Here is a 15159-nt window from a genome sequence, read left to right on the forward strand (position 1 = left end):
ATGGAGAGATCTACAATACATTTGACTTGGATTCTGATGTAGCTGATGGACTAATCTGAAGTGGTAGAGCAGCTTTATCAAGTAATCAATCTATCGCCCCAAATAGACAAAGCAGTGGAATAAAGATGGATATGGAACTTGAGGAAGATGCTACAATCGTAATTGAATGATATGGCTCAGGGATCAAAATCAAATTCAAAATCTCAATCGATGTTGGTAGCTGAGATACAAGCTCTGTCCCATCTATGGTTAAATGCATGGAAGAGGAAAGGAAAAAATCTAAATTGGCTCGATTGGTGTTTTGACCCAATATTAGAATGCTATCGTAAGTTGTAGGTTTCTTGTATCTCTGTTTCCTGTTCTGTCTTTGTTTTATTTCCTTTTTGTTTGTCAAACTTTTGTAATCTCTAGCCCCTGGCTAGTTTTTCTTCTTTAATATCATGCCTGCCGTTCAAAAAAAAAAGTTAGGTTTCAATCAATTCTGTTTGTCAATATTAAATATTTTCAATCTACTACACATTCAATTATTAGGACTTATCTTCTATTTCTAATACCGATTGTCAAATGTCAACTATTTCTTATTCAGATATGAGGTTTTGATGAAATCATACCTGATCTCAATCTATCACTGGTGGGGTCTCTCTACTCAATTTAAGTTGGTTTTGTTTTTAGGTAACTTTTGGTTTTGCGTTTTGACGATGGTATATTATGATTAATTTTTTGAATAATCCGATTCTGTTCACAATTTTTTCTCAGCTCAGGCTTCACATACCCTCCAGGTTGACGTGAGTTCGGTCGTGGGCAAATCAGACATTTCAGGTGCAACTGCAACAGACGAAGAGGCAAAGGAAATGGATGAAATTCCTGTTGAGGTACGTCACCTTCCCCATAGGTATAGCTTCTGAATCACAAACCGTAAAAAAGTGTAAATGGTTCATTGCATTTTTCCATTATCCATGCATATAAAGTGAACATTAGAGACATAAAGAAAGAAAGTGTTAGGTGCATGTTGGTGACAGAAAACAATTTTTATTGGAAAATTATAATTGAAAACTCTACTTATGAAAAGTGGTTTGTTAGAGTGGCAGTTTCTAATTGTGAATGACTTTTATTAATTTACTATTTTTTAATATTTTGTATGTTGGTCTAATAAATAAACATGGAGAAGATCATATGAATTCAATCCAACCTTGGAAGTTTCATGTATACATAGGCAATGTTGGTGTATAAAGATTAAAAGACCTTTCTAGTAATGGAAAATAGGTTAAACGGCCTTTGTGGTAAAGTATAAAGAGCATTGAAACTGGATACCACTCCAAAGATATGGAATGTAATGGCCAAAAAAACCGGTCTTTATGAAGAAAAGTTTTGGCTTATGGGAGGTCCGATGGTTGGCAGGTTCTTCATTAGAGAAACAATATGTCATACGTGTCGTACCTTAGTACCAAACAAATTGGTAAGAAGTTTGAAATCTTTGTGGAATCTACCCAATTCTAGCACTGTACTTTCGTTTTTTCTTTATTAGGCCATTATACATTGAAAAATATACTCAATAACAACATTCTAAATTGCTTTGTGGTTGCATGTCATTACTATATTTGGTTAGATTCTTCGACGTACAATGTCTTCTTGTTTTGGCCTTTTGGGGTCATACATATCACATGTTGTGCTTTTACTTTGTTTGAGTGAAACAAAGATCTATCAACAAAATGCTTTACAATGGAATACCCTCCAACCCATGCGACGCGGGGATCCTTCCCTAGTTCTAAAGTAAAAGACACGCTGGAGTGAAATTTCTATTAGCATTTATCAGAAAACAAAAGTAAATATGCCTAATAATCAAGTTAAGATATATTATTACGTTGTTAAATACAACAATTAATAACATATAATACCACATGGATTCTTTTTGTAATCCTAGCGCCTTTTTAAATTTGGGGTTACAACAAATTATATTGTTCTAAAAAAAAGGATTAATGTCATGACAGATAGATACAATTAAAAAGTGTAACATACACCTTTGTGGGAAATATTGAAACGTTAAAAGCACGGCTTGTGGAAAGATATGACATTTCTCAAATTTACTTTTCAAGCACGTGAAAAATAAAAACAAGAGAAAAAAGTAGCTCAAGTATAAATTAGGACATGCAAACCATTCATTAATTTTCATTTTTTTATTAAAAGCAACATGGGAAAGCAGAAATTGTCTTATTCAACATTCTTATTTTTCTCTCTAACTCTAATAATCATCACACTCTCCATCAAACCAAATTTTGGTTCTGCTTCTTTGGAGGAAGCCAATGCTTTTCTTAAATGGAAAGCAAGCCTTGAAATCCCAAAAAACTCCATGCTCTCTTCATGGATTCCCCTCCCTTTGAACTCGAGTGCATCGGCTCCATGCACTTCTTGGTTTGGAGTAGTTTGCAATGCTGATGGGAGCATTCACAGGTTGAACCTCAGTTCATCAGGCTTAAAAGGTACACTCCACCAATTTGGAAATTTAACTCAACTACAAAGGCTTGATTTGTCTTCGAATCGTTTGGTTGGTGAGATCCCAAAGGAGTTTGGGAAGATGAAAAATATGTTGGAATTGTACTTGGCAGGTAACCATCTTTCAGGTGTTATACCTGTAGAGCTTGGATTTTGTGAACTCCTTGAAGTACTCGATCTATCCAAAAATAGATTGAATGGGTCGATTCCAACAAGTATCGGACAATGGGCACAAATCCACTTCTTGAATCTTAGTAATAACAAGCTCAGTGACAAAATTCCATCCGAGATTAGTAACTTAGTTCATCTTACGGAACTTGATTTATCTCATAACTTTCTCACGAAAGAGATACCATCTGGAGTTCAAAGCTTGCAGAGTTTGCAAAAATTGGATCTTTCTCATAATAGACTATCCGGTTCTATTCCAGAGGCTTTTACAAGTTTGCCTAGGGGGATTGATATCAACCTTTCTTTCAATAATCTCTCAGGTCCAGTCCCCCCTTATGCCAGCTTTGTGAATGCCTCCATAGAAAGAAATCCAGATTTGTGTGGGAATATTACGGGAGTGAAACTTTGTCCAACTCAGATTATGAAGAAGAAAAATGATCCCTTTCATCATAAGCTTATACTTGTAATTATGATCCCACTTATCGGGGGTATTTTACTTGGTGTATTTACGTATGGCCTCATTTCTTATCAACAACAAAAGAAAAAGTCTCCACAAAAACCATTGGACGAAAAAAGTGGTGATTATTTCTCTACTGCAACTTTTGATGGAAAAGTGGTGTATGTTGATATCTTAAAGGCAACAAATGACTTCGATGAAGCCTATTGCATTGGGACCGGAGGATATGGGACTGTGTACAAAGCCAAGCTACAACCTAACAATGTGGTAGCTGTCAAGAAACTTCACTCATCATCTGAGAAAGTTGATCATAATGGATTCATTAATGAGGTGCGAGCATTAACGAACATAAGGCATCGAAACATAGTGAAACTCTATGGATATTGCTCCCATGTACGCCACTCATTTTTGATTTATGAATACCTTGAAAACGGGAGCCTTGGATCAATCTTAAGAAGTGATACCTTCATAAAAGAATTGGATTGGTTGAAAAGGGTCGATATTGTAAAGGGCGTGGCAAATGGTTTGGCTTATATGCATCATGACTGCTCACCACCTATAATTCATAGGGACATTTCCATTGCTAACATCCTTCTTGATTCTGATTATGAGGCACATATTTCTGATTTTGGCACATCCAAGCTTTTGAAGCTAGACTCATCCAACTGGACCACAATTACAGGCACCTATGGTTATATCGCACCAGGTAAAACAATCTTGTGATCGTAGTTCTACATCTTCTTAAGTTTCATGATATATATAAAGATGTATATGAACATATATGTATCTATGTTAGAATCTTTTGGGATTGTTATAACTTTTTTTTTGTTTTTGTCTCGTGTTTCTTTGGATATAGAACTTGCTTATACGATGGTAGCAACCGAGAAATGTGATGTGTATAGCTTTGGAGTTGTTGCACTAGAAGTGGTCATGGGAAAGCATCCTGGAGACCTGATAACATCTTTACCAACATTGTCTGTAGATTATTTGGTACCAAAAAATGTGGGAGATAGTCGGATACCTCCTCCCTCATCTCAAGTTGAGAAACAACTTGAGTTGGTTTTGAGTCTCTCAAGAGCATGTTTGAGCTCCAATCCACATGAAAGACCAACAATGCAACAAGTTTCAAATATGTTAATGAAGGATCTGCTTTGAATTGACATCTCTTGCTTGATTTAGGCTACTTTAAGTGTTCATTATTTTTTGCAAGTTCCGTATAATGCATCATTTCCATATGTATTCATTTGAATGACTTTTTGTTAAGAAACTTCACATATGTTTGTAGTAGTAAAGAAATAGGTCAATGAAGATTACTATACATCTAAAAACACACTATTGGAAACCAAGGACAACTTCATACACACATGCCACTCGGTTAGTATTACTATACAATTTTATTCTCGCACAACATGTGGGTACATGCCTGGTTAATATGATATATGGGCCACAACTCGGGTCGTACATCATGTTAATGGTCATATATGTCATTCAAATATACAAAATATATTTTAGATTATATGATGAGCCATTAAAGTTAATGGTCATATATGTCAATAGAGAATTTTATCAAACACATGGTATTATGGATGAGATGTGTCTTTATAAAGATGGAAAATTTTAAATATTAAGAAAAAATTTCAGATATCAAAGCAATTTAAAGAGTCTGGATCATTTTTGACTCACTCCATTCCGAGCATGCTTTTGAGCTATTGAACTCCAAATTTAACAGCCTAAAATATTTATACAAGATAACTAACTAAATATTTCAACTAAAACATACATGATTTCAGTTATTGGAGGATGTGTTAGAACTTGGGAATTTAAAGTCTCTCACGGATCTTGCGTTGCACAACAATCAACTTAGTGGTATTCCTTCATCATTGGGTGATTTGACATCTTTGAATGTCCTTTATTTGTACAACAATCAACTCTCTGGTCCCATTCCTATTGAACTTGGGAATTTGAAGTCTCTAACTCATCTTGAAGTGAGTGCCAATCAGCTTAGTGGTTCTATTCCTTCATCACTAGCAAATTTGAGCAACGTACAATGGCTGACCCTCAGTGATAATAAATTATCTGGTCCCATTCCTAGTGAACTTGGGAAGTTGAAGTCTCTCACTGATCTTTTGGTGTATGGAAATCAGCTTAGTGGTTTTATTCCTTCATCATTTGGTGATTTGACATCTTTAAATCACCTTTATATGCATCACAATCAGCTTGCTGGTCCCATTCCTAGTGAACTTGCCAAGTTGAAGTATCTCACTGATTTTCAGGTGAACAACAATCAAATTAGTGGTTATATTCCTCCAGAGTTTGGAAATTTAACTAAATTACATAGACTTAATCTGTCTTCGAATAATTTGGTTGGTGAGATCCCAAAGGAGTTTGGGAATATGAAAAATATGTTGGAATTGTAGTTGGCAGGTAACCATCTTTTAGGTGTTATACCTGTAGAGCTTGGATTTTGTGAACTCCTTGAAGTACTCGATCTATCCAAAAATAGATTGAATGGGTCGATTCCATCAAGTATCGGACAATGGGCACAAATCCACTTCTTGAATCTTAGTAATAACAAGCTCAGTGACAAAATTCCATCTGAGATTAGTACATTAGTTCATCTTACGGAACTTGATTTATCTCATAACTTTCTCACGAAAGAGATACCATCTGGAGTTCAAAGCTTGCAGCGTTTGCAAAAATTGGATCTTTCTCATAATAGACTATCCGGTTCTATTCCAGATGCTTTTAAAAGTTTTCCTAGCGGGATTGATATCAACCTTTCTTTCAATAATCTCTCAGGTCCAGTCCCCCCTTATGCCAACTTTGTGAATGCGTCCATAGAAAGAAATCCAGATTTGTGTGGGAATATTACGAGAGTGAAACTTTGTCCAACTCAGATTATGAAGAAGAAAAATGATCCCTTTCATCATAAGCTTATCCTTGTAATTATGATCCCCCTTATCAGGGCTATTTTACTTGGTGTATTCACGTATGGTCTCGTTTCTTATCAACAACAAAAGAAAAAGTCTCCACAAAAACCATTGGATGAAGAAAGTGGTGATTATTTCTCTACTACAACTTTTGATGGAAAAGTGGTGTATGTTGATATCTTGAAGGCAACAAATGACTTCGATGAAGCCTATTGCATTGGGACCGGAGGATATGGGACTGTGTACAAAGCCGAGCTACAACCTAACAATGTGGTAGCTGTCAAGAAACTTCACTCGTCATCTGAGAAAGTTGATCATAATGGATTCATTAATGAGGTGCGAGCATTAACGAACATAAGGCATCGAAACATAGTGAAACTCTATGGATATTGCTCCCATGTACGCCACTCATTTTTGATTTACGGTACCTTGAAAACGGGAGCCTTGGATCAATCTTAAGAAGTGATACCTTCATAAAAGAATTGAATTGGTTGAAAAGGGTCAATATTGTAAAGGGCGTGGCTAATGGTTTGGCTTATATGCATCATGACTGCTCACCACCTATAATTCATAGAGATATTTCCATTGCTAACATCCTTCTTGATTCTGATTATGAGGCACATATTTCTGATTTTGGCACATCCAAGCTTTTAAAGCTAGACTCATCCAACTGGACCACAATTACAGGCACCTATGGTTATATCGGACCAGGTAAAACAATCTTGTGATCTTAGTTCTGCATCTTCTTAAGTTTCATGATATATATAAAGATGTATATGAACATATATGTATCTATGTTAGAATCTTTTGGGATTGTTATAACTTTTTTTTTGTTTTCGTCTCGTGTTTCTTTGGATATAGAACTTGCTTATACGATGGTGGCAACCGAGAAATGTGATGTGTATAGCTTTGGAGTTGTTGCACTAGAAGTGGTCATGGGAAAGCATCCTGGAGACCTGATAACATCTTTACCAACATTGTCTGTAGATTATTTGGTACCAAAAAATGTGGGAGATAGTCGGATACCTCCTCCCTCATCTCAAGTTGAGAAACAACTTGAGTTGGTTTTGAGTCTCTCAAGAGCATGTTTGAACTCCAATCCACATGAAAGACCAACAATGCAACAAGTTTCAAATATGTTAATGAAGGATCTGCTTTGAATTGACATCTCTTGCTTGATATAGGCTACTTTAAGTGTCCATTATTTTTCGCAAGTTCCGTATAATGCACCGTTTCCATATGTACTCATTTGAATGGCTTTTTGTGAAGAAACTTCACATTTGTTTGTAGTAGTAAAGAAATAGGTCAATGAAGATTACTATACATCTAAAAACACACTACTGGAAACCAAGGACAATGCCATACACACATGCCACTTGGTTAGTATTACTATACAATTTTATTCTCGCACAACATGTGGGTACATGTCTGGTTAATATGATATATGGGCCACAACTTGGGTCGTACATCATGTTAATGGTCATATATGTCATTCAAATATACAAAATATATTTTAGATTATATGATGAGCCATTAAAGTTAATGGTCATATATGTTAATGGAGAATTTTATCAAACACATGGTATTATGGATGAGATGTGTCTTTATAAAGATGGAAAATTTTAAATATTAAGAAAAAATTTCAAATATCAAAGCAATTTAAAGAGTCTGGAACATTTTTGACTCACACTCCATTCCGAGCATGCTTTTGAGCTATTGAACTCCAAATTTGACAGCCAAAAATATTTACACAAGATAACTAACTAAATAGTTCAACTAAAACATACATGATTTCAGTTATTGGTATGCATTTCACTTCACTTTGATTTAAAACATGACTAGAATAGTTCATGTGGATGAGTTTTGTATAACATGGATATAACATTAATTTCAGTTTCCTGGTTTATGTCTTACCTCCCCTTCATTTCATTTCAACATGATATATATGGCATGAGATGGATGTAATTTTAAATGATTTTATGTTCGTTTCACAAATTAATTAAAGTTTTGACCAACTAATTTAGCACCTCAAAAATGTAACATCCATCTTCTATTGAAGATACAGAGCATGAAGGGAAGAAAAAGTTGAATGTAAATCTTAGTCAATCCACAAACCTCTGATTCAATCCTCCCAAAATTAATAGCTCTGAATCTAGAAACAATACTTTGAATTCCGGCGTTAGAACTAAAACTTTTGCAAGACTTTTCCGATTCAAAAGACACCCATACCCACAAATCACCAACATATCTAATCTTTAAGCTCGAAAATCCTTCTTCATGACATAATTTTAAAAGATTAGGAATAGATACTGCATCTCTCACCTCAGCAAAGACTTCCCTTTATCAGTAAAAGATGGTCTCTTTTCCTGCTCCCTTTTTTTCTTTGCTGAATTGGAATGGAATGGTTAAAGATAACCCCTTCTTTTCTTCTAAACCGAGCAATTTACCAAACCAAATATCACATAACTTCTTCTCCAGTTCTTGATTATCTCTGAACTGAATGAAGCGAACAAACCCGAACCTTCTCCCCATCTTGGATCGTTTCTGAGCAATGTAAATGTCAACCACCGTTCCTATCTTCGCACATCTGTTTTTAAGATGTTGGCATCTGTTTGGGGCACTATTGTTGTTGTATTCTCTGATGATGATAAGTCCAATTGTATTTCATTAGGGAAGGTTTGCGTTAGGATAGGGGTGATGTCATTTATTCAGGAGACAATTATTGAGGTGATTGATCGAAAGGAATTCTTGGTTCATATCAAGGTAACGCCTTTAATGAGTTCATTTATGAAGCGAGTTTGGTGGATATTCCTATGGGCAGAATTTAGGAAGTTTACTCGAGCTGATCAAGGTGACAATAAAATGAGTCGTCTAGATAGATTTTTGGTTTCTGAAAGCTTCATCGACGTGTTTCCTGATCTACATTGCTTGGCTAAAGAGAGACGTTGGTCTGATCATTGTCCGATTCTTTCATTGGAGGATGTGTTAGAATATGGTCCAATTTCCTTCGAACTTTTTAATTCTTGGATTATGATGGATGGTTTTGTCGGAGATTGTTCACTTAGCGTGTGATGAGTTTATTTCAGATTTTAGTTGGAGTAGGTTTGTTCATCTGAAAAATAAACTTAAATTTGTTAAAAGCAGAATTAAGGAGTGACAGTTGCTGATGTGGGCATCTAAAGAGGAGATCCGGGTCTTACATGTTGCCTCACGTTACCAAATTGCTGATATCTTCACCAAAGGACTTCCATGAGCTCTATTTTCTGATTTTAGATTCGGTCTAAGCATCTATGATCCTCCTCCTTAGACTGAGGGGTTATATTAGACTAGAAAATCAATTATGTAAACTATGTGGTAGCAATGTGTAAATATTGTATCTATATATATTTTCCACTGTAATACAAGGAAGTGATTTTTGGCCATATCCTATTAGGGTGTGTACAATTTTTTTGGGCAGAACTAACAAATGTTTGGAAACCATTTATTTTCTGTAAATATTCTTTGTTTTCAAGTACTCTATGAAATCACAACACCACACTATGAACAACCCATACAGTTGATGTGGCATTAAATTCGAAAAACAAAAAAAAAAAAAACATTTAGGCATTTCATCACACAGTTAATATTCATTGAACTTGCATGTACAAATGATCGTAAACTGTTACTATTCATTAAACTCACATTTGGTTGGATTCAAATGATTTGGTTACTATTCATTAAGCTAGATGTATTTAGTAGTATTTATTAGGATTAATTTAATGGTTAAAAGTGGGTCAATAGTTGTGTCGTTTGGAAAGTAACTGTCACATGACAGTTACCAAAACTGTGTATAAATATGTATGTGGATTTCGACTGATCAATAAAAAAAGTTCATATTCTCTTATTATACCAAAAAGTCTTCTTCCTTTTTTTTCATTTAACATTTGCAGAGAATACTTCTTGCACTTCTTTAATTTAATATTCATATGACCCACTTTTAACCATTAAATTAATCCTAATAAATACTACTAAACACGTCTAGCTTAATATTCAAACTCGGTCTGAAAGTAGAATTGTTGGGTGCCTTATATGGTCTCTTTGGAAAACACGCAATTCCGGAGTTTTTAATCATCAAGATAAAACTGGTGCATTGATCGATCCTGTTTCTTCCTTACTGCATTCTTACATGCTGTGAGATGGCTTTCTCCTATTTGGTTCAAGTTTTGACCATTTTGCCCCTAGTGTTGGTTTCGCTTTCTCTTTATCTTCACTAATATGTGAAGATAAGGACCCTAGGAGAGAGAATTGATTCAAGAAATATGATGTGCAGATTAATTCTAAAGATTTGTCTGAACTAATCAGTTGTGGAAATATGAGAAAAAAACAATAATAAAGTTGTATTTCACTTTTTATTTAATTATCTTCATTTTTAAGTGTATGTGAAAAGGAATTAACAGATTGCAGGGAACAATAAGAACCATTAGTTTTTATTAAATTATCTTCATATTTATATTCTTTAGTTTACGGTTTTCCCTCATTCACACATTATGTGGACACACCATGTCTATTTGTTGTTTAGATTCTTTTAAAGGACCCTTATGTTATGTCCCTATCTCTATTGACCCATTCACACACTTTTCACGTCTTAATTAGTTACAGAACTAATTCTGAAGTAAAAGACGCTTAGAGTGAAATTTCTATTAGCATTTATCACAAAAACAAAAAATAAATATCTCTAAATAATCAAGTTAAGTTATATTATTACATTGTTAAATCCAACACTTAATAACATATAATACCACATGGATTCTTTTTGTAATCCTAGCGTGGGTTACAACAAAATATATTGTTCTAAAAAAAGGATTAATGTCATGACAGATAGATACAAAGTGTAATACACACCTTTGTGGAAAATTTTGACACGTTAAAAGACACAGCCTTGTGGAAAAATATGACATTTCATAAATTTCCTTTACAAGTACATTAAAAATAAAACAAGAAAAAGGTAGCTCAAGTATAAATTAGGACATGCAACCCATTCATTTTTTTTTTATTAAAAGCAACATGGCAAAGAAAATAATGTCTTCTTCAAATTTATTATTTTTCTCTCTAACTCTATTAATCATCACACTCTCCCACACACCAAATTTTGGTTCTGCTTCTTTGGAGGAAGCCAATGCTCTTCTTAAATGGAAAGCAAGCCTTGAAATCCCCAAAAACTCCTTACTCTCTTCATGGATTCCCCTCCCTTTGAATTCCAGTGCATCGGTTCCATGCACTTCTAGGTTTGGAGTAGTTTGCAATGCTGATAGGAGCATTCACAGGTTGAACCTCAGTTCATCCGACTTAAAAGGTACACTCCACCAATTTCCATTCTCTTTGCTACACAATCTTACGCATTTTGATCTCAATACAAACAACTTCTTTGGCCCCATCCCACCAGAAATCAGACTCCTTACCAATCTTGTATATCTTGATTTTTCAATGAATAAGTTTTCTGGTTCCATTCCTGTTGAACTTGGGAATTTAAAGTCTCTCACCGATCTTGCGGTGTACAACAATCAACTTAGTGGTTGTATTCCTTCATCATTTGGTGATTTGACATCTTTAAATGCCCTTTATTTGTATGAAAATCATCTCTCTGGTCTCATTCCTGTTGAACTTGGGAATTTAAAGTCTCTCACAAAGCTTGAGGTGGGCCACAATCAACTTAGTGGTTATATTCCTTCATCATTGGGTGATTTGACATCTTTAAATGTCCTTTATTTGTTCCAAAATCAACTCACTGGTCCTATTCCTGTTGAACTTGGGAATTTAAAGTCTCTCATTGATCTTGAGGTAAGCAACAATCAACTTAGTGGTTCTATTCCTTCATCATTGGGTAATTTGACATCTTTGAATGTCCTTTATTTATATGAAAATCAACTCTCTGGTCCCATTCCAGTTGAACTTGGGAATTTAAAGTCTCTCACGGATCTTGCGGTGCACAACAATCAACTTAGTGGTTCTATTCCTTCATCATTGGGTGATTTGACGTCTTTGAATGTCCTTTATTTGTACAACAATCAACTCTCTGGTCCCATTCCTATTGGACTTGGGAATTTGAAGTCTCTAACTCATCTTGAAGTGAGTGCCAATCAGCTTAGTGGTTCTATTCCTTCATCACTAGCAAATTTGAGCAACGTACAATGGCTGACCCTCAGTGATAATAAATTATCTGGTCCCATTCCTAGTGAACTTGGGAAGTTGAAGTCTCTCACTGATCTTTCGGTGTATGGAAATCAGCTTAGTGGTTTTATTCCTTCATCATTTGGTGATTTGACATCTTTAAATCACCTTTATATGCATCACAATCAGCTTGCTGGTCCCATTCCTAGTGAACTTGCCAAGTTGAAGTATCTCACTGATTTTCAGGTGAACAACAATAAAATTAGTGGTTATATTCCTTCAGAGTTTGGAAATTTAACTAAATTACATAGACTTAATCTGTCTTCGAATAATTTGGTTGGTGAGATCCCAAACGAGTTTGGGAAGATGAAAAATATGTTGGAATTGTACTTGGCAGGTAACCATCTTTCAGGTGTTATACCTGTAGAGCTTGGATTTTGTGAACTCCTTGAAGTACTCGATCTATCCAAAAATAGATTGAATGGTTCGATTCCAACAAGTATCGGACAATGGGCACATATCCACTTCTTGAATCTTAGTAATAACAAGCTCAGTCAAAAAATTCCATCGGAGATTAGTACATTAGTTCATCTTACGGAACTTGATTTATCTCATAACTTTCTCACGAAAGAGATACCATCTGGAGTTCAAAGCTTGCAGAGTTTGCAAAAATTGGATCTTTCTCATAATAGACTATCTGGTTCTATTCCAGACGCTTTTAAAAGTTTGCCTAGCGGGATTGATATCAACCTTTCTTTCAATAATCTCTCAGGTCCAGTCCCCCCTTATGCCAACTTTGTGAATGCGTCCATAGAAAGAAATCCAGATTTGTGTGGGAATATTACGGGAGTGAAACTTTGTCCAACTCAGATTATGAAGAAGAAAAATGATCCCTTTCATCATAAGCTTATCCTTGTAATTATGATCCCCCTTATCGGGGCTATTTTACTTGGTGTATTCACGTATGGTCTCGTTTCTTATCAACAACAAAAGAAAAAGTCTCCACAAAAACCATTGGATGAAGAAAGTGGTGATTATTTCTCTACTACAACTTTTGATGGAAAAGTGGTGTATGTTGATATCTTGAAGGCAACAAATGACTTCGATGAAGCCTATTGCATTGGGACCGGAGGATATGGGACTGTGTACAAAGTCGAGCTACAACCTAACAATGTGGTAGCTGTCAAGAAACTTCACTCATCATCTGAGAAAGTTGATCATAATGGATTCATTAATGAGGTGCGAGCATTAACGAACATAAGGCATCGAAACATAGTGAAACTCTATGGATATTGCTCCCATGTACGCCACTCATTTTTGATTTACGAATACCTTGAAAACGGGAGCCTTGGATCAATCTTAAGAAGTGATACCTTCATAAAAGAATTGGATTGGTTGAAAAGGGTCAATATTGTAAAGGGCGTGGCTAATGGTTTGGCTTATATGCATCATGACTGCTCACCACCTATAATTCATAGAGACATTTCCATTGCGAACATCCTTCTTGATTCTGATTATGAGGCACATATTTCTGATTTTGGCACATCCAAGCTTTTAAAGCTAGACTCATCCAACTGGACCACAATTACAGGCACCTATGGTTATATCGCACCAGGTAAAACAATCTTGTGATCTTAGTTCTGCATCTTCTTAAGTTTCATGATATATATAAAGATGTATATGAACATATATGTATCTATGTTAGAATCTTTTGGGATTGTTATAACTTTTTTTTTGTTTTCGTCTCGTGTTTCTTTGGATATAGAACTTGCTTATACGATGGTGGCAACCGAGAAATGTGATGTGTATAGCTTTGGAGTTGTTGCACTAGAAGTGGTCATGGGAAAGCATCCTGGAGACCTGATAACATCTTTACCAACATTGTCTGTAGATTATTTGGTACTAAAAAATGTGGGAGATAGTCGGATACCTCCTCCCTCATCTCAAGTTGAGAAACAACTTGAGTTGGTTTTGAGTCTCTCAAGAGCATGTTTGAACTCCAATCCACATGAAAGACCAACAATGCAACAAGTTTCAAATATGTTAATGAAGGATCTGCTTTGAATTGACATCTCTTGCTTGATATAGGCTACTTTAAGTGTCCATTATTTTTCGCAAGTTCCGTATACCGTTTCCATATGTACTCATTTGAATGGCTTTTTGTTAAGAAACTTCACATTTATTTGTAGTAGTAAAGAAATAGGTCAATGAAGATTACTATACATCTAAAAACACACTACTGGAAACCAAGGAAAATGTCGTACACACATGTCACTCGGTTAGTATTACTATACAATTTTATTCCCGCACAACATGTGGGTACATGCCTGGTTAATATGATATATGGGCCACAACTCGGGTCGTACATCATGTTAATGGTCATATATGTCATTCAAATATACAAAATATATTTTAGATTATATGATGAGCCATTAAAGTTAATGGTCATATATGTCAATGGAGAATTTTATCAAACACATGGTATTATGGATGAGACGTGTCTTTATAAAGATGGAAAATTTTAAATATTAAGAAAAAATTTCAAATATCAAAGCAATTTAAAGAGTCTGGATCATTTTTGACTCACTCCATTCCGAGCATGCTTTTGAGCTATTGAACTCCAAATTTAACAGCCTAAAATATTTACACAAGATAACTAACTAAATATTTCAACTAAAACATACATGATTTTAGTTATTGGAGGATGTGTTAGAATATGGTCCAATTTCCTTCAAACTTTTTAATTCTTGGATCATGATGGATGGTTTTGTCGGAGATTGTTCACTTAGTGTGTGATGAGTTTGTTTCAGATTTTAGTTGGAGTAGGTTTGTTCATCTGAAAAATAAACTTAAATTTGTTAAAAGCAAAATTAAGGAGTGGTAGTTGCAGATGCGGGCATCTAAAGAGGAGATCTGGGTCTTACATGTTGCCTCACGTTACCAAATTGCCGACATCTTCACCAAAAG

The 15159-nt window shown here is 35.1% G+C and overlaps 1 protein-coding gene and 1 pseudogene across 1 annotated transcript; both read left to right on the forward strand.

Moving 5' to 3' along the window:
- Nucleotides 1–5988: 5988 nt before the first annotated feature.
- Nucleotides 5989–7205, forward strand: LOC122197041 (MDIS1-interacting receptor like kinase 2-like; annotated as a pseudogene).
- Nucleotides 7206–11087: 3882 nt separating this feature from the next.
- LOC111895824 (MDIS1-interacting receptor like kinase 2-like) lies at nucleotides 11088–14517 on the forward strand. Its single transcript, XM_052769329.1, has 2 exons — nucleotides 11088–13807; nucleotides 13958–14517. Exons 1-2 carry the CDS (start codon nucleotides 11089–11091, stop codon nucleotides 14254–14256), a joined length of 3018 nt encoding a protein of 1005 aa, XP_052625289.1. The 5' UTR covers nucleotide 11088; the 3' UTR covers nucleotides 14257–14517.
- Nucleotides 14518–15159: the final 642 nt, after the last annotated feature.

This window comes from Lactuca sativa, chromosome 3, assembly GCF_002870075.4.
Source record: "Lactuca sativa cultivar Salinas chromosome 3, Lsat_Salinas_v11, whole genome shotgun sequence".
NCBI classification, from domain to species: Eukaryota; Viridiplantae; Streptophyta; class Magnoliopsida; order Asterales; family Asteraceae; genus Lactuca; species Lactuca sativa.

Coding starts and splice junctions, on each gene's coding strand:
- LOC111895824 (XM_052769329.1), top strand. CDS start 11,089: ATGGCAAAGAAAATAATGTCTTCTTCAAATTTATTATTTTTCTCTCTA. Junction 13,808..13,957: donor CTATGGTTATATCGCACCAG/GTAAAACAATCT, acceptor CTTTGGATATAG/AACTTGCTTATACGATGGTG.